General features: G+C 32.5%; 1 protein-coding gene across 4 annotated transcripts; it reads right to left on the reverse strand.

The window, feature by feature from the left end:
- Positions 1-4,351: 4,351 nt before the first annotated feature.
- LOC111642700 (dopamine receptor 2-like) lies at positions 4,352-6,500 on the reverse strand. Of its 4 annotated transcripts, XM_023389079.1 has the most exons (4): positions 6,418-6,500; positions 6,263-6,355; positions 5,925-6,196; positions 4,352-5,833 (listed from the first exon to the last, which is right to left on the reverse strand). In XM_023389079.1, the coding sequence occupies exon 4, from the start codon at positions 5,747-5,749 to the stop codon at positions 4,397-4,399; it is 1,353 nt and encodes a 450-aa protein (XP_023244847.1). In that variant the 5' UTR covers positions 5,750-5,833; positions 5,925-6,196; positions 6,263-6,355; positions 6,418-6,500; the 3' UTR covers positions 4,352-4,396. The 4 variants fall into 4 exon arrangements, with proteins under 4 accessions (XP_023244847.1, XP_023244846.1, XP_023244845.1 ...); XM_023389078.1 differs by lacking the exon at positions 5,925-6,196; XM_023389077.1 differs by having other exon boundaries at positions 5,932-6,355.
- Positions 6,501-8,173: the final 1,673 nt, after the last annotated feature.

An 8,173-nucleotide genomic window follows, 5' to 3' on the forward strand; every position in this document is an offset into this window, starting at 1 on the left:
ATTATTGATTAGTATTTCTTCAATATATATATAGGTATATATATATAGGAAAATAAATTTGTTTATTAAAATGTCTCTACACATATATTCTCAATTAAAACTAAATGAATCACCATGATATTGCATATTGCTTTTGATTTTTTTTTCCTATATAAATGTAATTTTTCTGTCGAAATTTTTGTGAAATGATATTTGGAATCGTTAATAATAGTTAGTTGTGCAATTTAGTTAGTGCAATAATAGTTAGTGTGCAATTTTATATTCTATTAATATATTAAGCCTTCAAAATTTGAAGATATAATTAATGTTTTCGGAATTTTTATCAAATTTTGCTACTTACTAAACAGAATACCTTTTGTTCAGTTTTATATTTATTACGTAGTTGAAGGATTTAATGTTATTTAAAAAAAACATCTTTACATCTGAATCGTTATAAATTAAAATTATCATTAATTATATAAAAACTCATTCAGATTTTTCGTTCCTAGCTCTGTCATATATAACAAAAGGTCATGAAATGCCCTCTAAAATATTTTCATTTTTGGACTCAGGGGACTTTGAAACGTCGAGAAGTGCAAAAAATTCGGGAGTTTTTCTGTATGTATGTGCTTGTTTGAATGTGTGGTCACGATTTTGTTTACCCAATTTCAAGCTTAATAACTTCTGTTCCTGTGTCGAAAATGTCTGAAATTTTGCAGGGAGATTTGTGTATTGGAGAATTGAGGCTATTAAATTTTGATGGATAAAGGTCGAGGGGTGGGGAGACAAAGGGTGATCGTGTCATATCTCGAGTAGGCTCAGACTTAAAAATATAATTCCAGGCACTTAAAGTTAAAAAAAAAAGTCTCAACTTTATAACCAATTTGCTTGCCATTTAATCACTTTAAAAATACAGTTTGTCATTGATTTGATCGACTGTGTACAGAATTCCATTGAAATTCCATTCTATTTTAGCAGTATACTGTATATTCTTTCATGTCCTCCACAGATAAATATTGTTTTCCATGAGAATAAACTGATCTTGCCAAGATAGCCTACATATTTTCCATATGATTCAAATCAGGAGAACAAGCAAGCTAATCTAAAACTCGCATTCCGTTACTTGAAAACCACTCGAAAGATGTTTTTGTATGTGTACGAGTGCATTATCTTGTTGAAAGTAAAAGTGAGAGAGTCCTTTAGATTTTAAATAAAAAGAAAATAAATGTTGTTATAATAATCTGTTGCTTTCGTATGGTCGTTAACGAAGGTGACTGCTGTTTTTCCTTCTCCTGAGGATCTTGCCCAAACAATCAATGATTCACCATCTTTCTGCTTTTTGGAAAAAGTTCGTGCTGATAGTAAGCCATTAAGATCGTCTAAATTAATTTTTTTTCGCCAGATGTTTTTAAATTTAATTTTTCCTACATTAACAAAAATAATAGCAAATATTCAATAGATTATATTTGCTTTATATTTAACTGAAAGAATTTGCGTAAAAGTTTTATGTATTTTTTTAAATTGGAATTTTCAAAGTGGATTTAATTTTATGGGATGCGCCTTACATACGGTATAATATGTGTTATCTGTTATTAAAATTTAGTTTGATTTTACGCCAATATTAGAGCGAAACAAATGGTAGCAATAAGTTGAACTTTCATTCTATAGATTGCATACACTATCTCCACATGCAATAAACTTATATTTTAATAGTAAACATCCTTCAAAAAAAAAAAAAAAATTAAATTGACGTGCATTGCGTACACGTGCAAGATTGATGTGTAAAATTGATTTTTGGCCTGTAATTCCCTTGAAATGTTCTGTGGACCCAATGGTTCCTGGTTGAGAAACACTGGTTTAACACATGCACTACTTAGTATACATCTGCGAAAGGTCTACAGAACCTTTTTTGCGCCCGCGTGCCACATTGTAAACATACTTAAGCTTTGTAAATACAGTACTATAGCTATTTGAATAACATTTAAAAGGAAAATGGATAATGTTTAAATGTTTTAATTTGAATAAATGTCGTGTAAAATTTATAGATTCCTTTCTTATGTGATGACTTTGAAAGTGTTATAGTTAATTAATTTTCTAAATGAAATGATAATTAGCATTGATAAAACTGAAAAAAAAGAAAATAAATATGAGTAAAGTATAACCTCGCTAATCCGAACTAATTAGAGATCAAACCTGTTCGAATTGGCTAGTATTCGGATTATCCTAAATGCTTTTTTCGTATGCATTGATGTTTCTCTGTATTGAATAATCACTCTGTGTGTGAGTATTACGTTAAGATGACTTAGACCGTCAGTTTTTGAGAACTCACGAACTCGGTTCAGGTAACTTATGTGGTGGTTTTCAACCGCTTTTCGCGAGTTGAAAACCACCACATACCTGAACAGTCTTCTCCTTCCCTTTCTCCTGTTCCAATTTAGATAGGAATGAAAGACTTGTTTCTTGTATGCACATTTCGTATTCTGGGCGAAAGTAAGTGTAACAGCCACGTATTTTGTTCCAAGGGAGAGGGAGATCCAGATTATTTTGGCCGTTTGCATTAACAGAAATTTCAGACTAGACTTCGGGTTAGTGGTGCATCTTACATACAAGGTCTGTTCAAAAAGTATCGGACCTTTGGTCGGCAAAAATAAATTTATTGACTTTGAGGAACAAAACCCTAATCCCCTTCAAAGTAGTCTCCTTGGTAATGTATACACTTCTCCCAGCGTTTCTGCCATTGCTGGAAACACTGCTGGAACGCATCTTTTGGAATGGTAATCAGCCGGTCCGTCGCATTTCGCACGATGTCTTCTCTCGACTAAATTTGGGTTCCTTTTAGCGGCATTTTCAGCTTGAGAAATAGCCAAAGGTCACACGGAGCCATGTGGAGAGAATACGGAGCGTGACGAACCACAGGAGTATTGTGTTTGGCGACGAAAGCCCGAATCAGATGCGCAGAATGGGCGGATGCGTTATCACGATGGAGCTGCCAAGTTTTGATCGACCACAGATCCCATCGTTTGCATCGCACTGTATCGGAAAGACGACGAAGGACCTCCTGGTAGTACTCCTTTGCGATGGTTTGGCCTTGTGGTGCGTACTCACGACACACCACCCCACGAGAGTCGAAAAAAATGTCAACATGACCTTTGATATTGCTGCGGACCTGCCGCGCTTTTTTTGGCCTCGAGGATCGTCCCCGAAAGCCTGCTGAATCTTGCGAATGGTTTACACTCGGGTATCGCCAAGGTTTTTGGCAAAATTTGATGTAATATCGCTGCTCACGTTGTTCAGTCATTTTCCAGCTTAGTGAAATCCGACGAGAGCGCACTACATGACCTCACTCATACGCCGATTGCCAACGACTGACGCTTTCTGCAGGCGGGAAAAAATTCAGGGCTGTGCATGACTGTCCCCTCCATAACTCCACCGAAGGAGGCCTCTCTCGCATCATTGGTTTACGCGGAAAAAAATAAGGTCCGATACTTTTTGAACAGACCTTGTACACATGCATTTAATTATGCAGTATAAAATATAAATGTAACATCTAAGTAAAAGTTTATTTAATTTTAAACCTTTTACCCTATTATTGTTATAATTTTGTAAATAATAAAAAAATATTAATCAATAGTTTATTAATTAAAGGTTTATCATACGAATTTATAACCACACTTATGCTATTTTACAACTTTTTATATTTCATTCTCTATTATAAAATCAATACTCAATCGAAATGCATTTTAGCAAAGTAAATTTTTTTAAAACTGCGATGAAATTTATTTATTTATTTATTATACTTTGACATTGTCTCTTCACCGGTTCATTATTTCCAAAGCCAATGAAGATTGCCTTTGCATGTAATACTATGCAAACTGTAGCTTTCGTATTTAACGTAGTTTCTACAAGTTATTACGTTACTAGTAGTTGTTCAAGATTGGGATAGATGTTCAAGTAGTTGTTCAAGATAGATATAATAAGCATTTATCCAAATGCTTATATATATTAATATATATATATATTAATATATATACATATATATGTGTATATGTATATATATTAATATATATACATATATATGTGTATATGTATATATATTAATATATATATATATTAATATATATATGCATGCAAAATAAATGGAAAATTCATCATCATTTTACTTAAAAAATTGTAATAAGATGTTTTATAATTTCGTCAATTATAATATATAATTTTCCACTAATTTATGCATTTTTTTAAAAAAAATTTTCCTCATAATTCCACGAAATTTCACTGATATACCCAGATTTTCCCGGTGTTCGATCCACTGTATACAGTTAAAAGTTCATGAAGTGGAAGNATCTACTGCTGTTAAAAAATATTTATTATGAGCATTAACTGTACAAATTTTATAAATATTTAGTAACATAATGATAAATTATAAATGCACTTCTTCAGTAGCGGAAGACTTCATACTCGCCATTCCTATGTCTTCTTTTAATGTTCTTCTCAATCTAGTCCTATAAGAACGTTTCTTTCTGATATAACGAGGAAAACAAAAACAAAGAAATTTCGTAAATGCTCTTCTAAAATCTCTACTCCAACAGGCATAAATGACTGGATTCATACCGGAATTTAACCATCCTAGCCACGTCACTATTGATAACACTAGGTCTGGTTTTACTATGCATTTCTCGCCACATATTCCGATGAGTACATTTGTAACGAAGAAAGGTAACCAGCATAATATAAAAACACCCATAACAATACCTAAAGTCTTTGCTGCTTTTCGTTCTTTGGCAAGTTTGGAAAGTTTCCTACTAAGAGAAAAACTTTTGAGGTTTTTATTTGTAAATTTAAAAGAAGTTCCTCTTTCGTATCCATTATCGTGACCATTACTAACAGTAGAGTAAATCGAACGATATGATCCACTTTGAAACATACCTCCTCTGTGCATTCGCAATGTTAGAGGTGTTTTGTGATTACCATTCATTGCTTGTACTTGCTTGCAGCCAACTTTAAGACTTCGAGTTTGCTCAACAGCTGCTCTATAGATCTTAAAATAAGTAAATACCATCACAGTAAGTGGTCCGTAAAAAGAAATCGTAGACGAGAAGACTAGATATCCGACATCGTCGGTAAAGAGACATTCATAAGGTGGTGGATCCTCTTTAGACATTGCTCTCCACCAAGCTATTGCTGGAAATGAAATTAAAGCGGAACACATCCATACTAAGGCTATTAAAATGCCAGCTTTCATCGGCGTCATTCTACTCGGATACGTGATTGGATCTGTTATGGCCCAATATCTATCTAAAGATATAACGCATAAATTAAGTATAGATGCTGTGCTGGCCAAGACATCCAAAGAATGCCATGTATCACACCAGTCCTGTCCGAATATCCATACCTTTTCCATAACTTCGTGAACTGCGCTAAATGGCATTACTAATGCACCAACTAGACAATCGGCAGTTGCCAAAGAAGCGATGAAATAGTTAGTAACAGTATGGAGATATTGTTCTCTGGCTACTGCAACCATTACTAAAACATTACCGAAAACTGTAACAACACAGAAGAATGCTAATAATACAGCTAGAAGAGGACGATGTATGTGTAATTCTGGTTTAGTAGTGACGTTAGAAGCCATCAATATTGAACTTGAATCGTCAATATTCTCTGCTGACCAGCTACTATTGTTTAATGACACGCCCTGAGATCTCATCGTTGCCAACAACCAGGCTGTCATATTGACTTGATTTAAGTAGTCAGGCTCTAAAGAATCACTCATGTTTCGTCTTCATTACCCAAATTTGCATATTTTGTACATAATAAGACTTCGTAAATCACTGCAGACACTGTATTTCAATCCATCCTATTAAAAAAAAAATAGTAATTTTTAGTTAGAACATTAAAATATTGCCATTATACATAAAATATATTTAAAATTTCAAAAAACAGAATACATATAACTGTTAATTTATTCATATATTATTGGTAAAATATTAGCGTTGGTCACAATACAGGACTACAGTTGTTAGAACTAAGCTAAACGATAACTGAATCTATCCTGTTTTCTTTCCTCTGCTTCAACGAGCTGACCAGCTCCTAACGAAAATGGGCAATGATGTCAATTAGAAAGTTCCTAAAATTACTCGTTCTGTCATTCTTTAATTAATTGCATTCCAAAATATCAAACGGAACTCTAGAATAAGCTCTGAAAACATAACGTGTATGACTAGAAATAACATTAGAAATAAATGGAAAGCAATAAAACCAACTGCAGCTTATACATTTATTTTACCTTCTCAAATAACTTCAAGCTAATCAGTATGGCTGAAAATTCAAAATGAATATTTTCCAGAATGATGGCACTATTCATGTCCTCAATAATAGACTGGAAAGAGAATTCTGTCATCACCTTGTATAAGTGTGTAATAATAATAAAGTAACATTTACGTGTATATATATTTTACTGTCAGCAAGATAAGATGCATTATTAACGAGAAAACAGTCTTCGGTTTAATAGATATACAGTAGAGTCACGAATAGCTAAGTGTAGGAGTTAGTGCCAAGTGGCTGTTCGTAGGAAGACTTATATCTACTTAATACTAATAAAACTGTACGCGAGCGCGAATCTCAATACTATGAACAGCTAGACAGTGTGAAAACAAACGAAGACAACAACAAACTAGACAAGACAAACGGACCGACAGAGACAAACGAGCAAGACCCCAAAATATTTTTTTATGTATTTTTTCTAAAAAACGTTAACTTACTAATTAAAATAACCCACCATAACCTAGGACGAACCTAACCAGACGACTAAAGCTNTCGTTAGGCTTAACATCGACGAAAATTCAACGCGAAGCGACACGCAACGGAGAAAAATGGCAAGATGGGATAAATTAATATATTTTTTCGTACATACTCGGTTATCCGAAACACCGATCTTCCGAACAACCCCAGTCCCCAATTGATTCGGATAATCGACGCTCTACTGTATTGTTTTACTAGAATACAATTTGAATTGCATACAATTTTTTTTTCATTTTGAAATTTAGAGTTTCATCCAATTATGATGTCCTTTTAACTTAATTAAACGTTCTCAGGTTTCAAATATATTTATTTTACGATTCAATTTGAACATAAGTGCTATTAATTTGCTATTGTGGATTAAATCTTGTATTCATTGTTTATTAAGCTCACAAGTCAATCTATTCCACAATCGAATCCAAAGTTTGATCAGCATCCGAGAAATCGGATGAAGGGAAAGGGATTAAGATTTTAATACAAACGTAGATATAATCAGTTCCTTAAGAATTTTAATATTTACTTTTTCTGTTGTCCATCGATTGCATGAAATAATTTCACTAAATATTAGAAATTATGAAAATAAATAATCTTCAAATGAATATCATTTGTTAATTATTATTCCACTTCACTAAATAAGAATACTGTAGATTTAAAACGCATGAAATTCAAAGCTACGTGAGACCCTAAAGTATAGCCTGTTTAGCTTATGTGTAAATTCTACCTGAGGATAATTAAATCTTGTTAAAGACAATTCAGACAATACTAATGAAGCGAAAATAAGTATACCCTGTACAGTTGTTACGTAATTTAACGACGGTTAATGTTACTTAAAACGAGCGATTAAAATATTATGTTATAAACAATTTTAATTAACTTTAAGGCAATTTAATTTGAAGCTATTTAATTAAATATTTTGATATATAAAAATTGTCTAAAATTCATCTTAAAAATTATTCATTCTAATTAATTCTAGATTACTTATTTATTATTTTGTAAATTTTAATAATATTTTACTTTAATAAATTAAGCTAAATAAATCCCACGCTAAGCTACTATTGAATACAGTAGAGCGTCGATTATCCGAATCAATTGGGGACTGGAGTTATTCTGAAGCTCCATGTTTCGGATAACCGATTACATACGAAAAAATATATTAATTTATCCCATGTTGAAATTTTTCTCCGTTGCGTGTCGCTTCGCGTTGAATTTTCGTCGATGTTAAGCCTAACGAAGACTATTGTATCGTTAAAAATTATTTTTTTATTTTGTACAAACAAAATAAATATATTGAAAAATATAAAAACAATAAAAAATTATACTTCAGATGTTAATTTAGTATCAAAAACGTAAAATATTTGAGTAGCCCAAGACATAGCCAAAGATTGCAGCGCCACAGCAC

This window comes from Centruroides sculpturatus, unplaced genomic scaffold (genome assembly GCF_000671375.1).
Source record: "Centruroides sculpturatus isolate CEXI.00-Female unplaced genomic scaffold, Cexi_2.0 scaffold1671, whole genome shotgun sequence".
NCBI lineage: Eukaryota > Metazoa > Arthropoda > Arachnida > Scorpiones > Buthidae > Centruroides > Centruroides sculpturatus.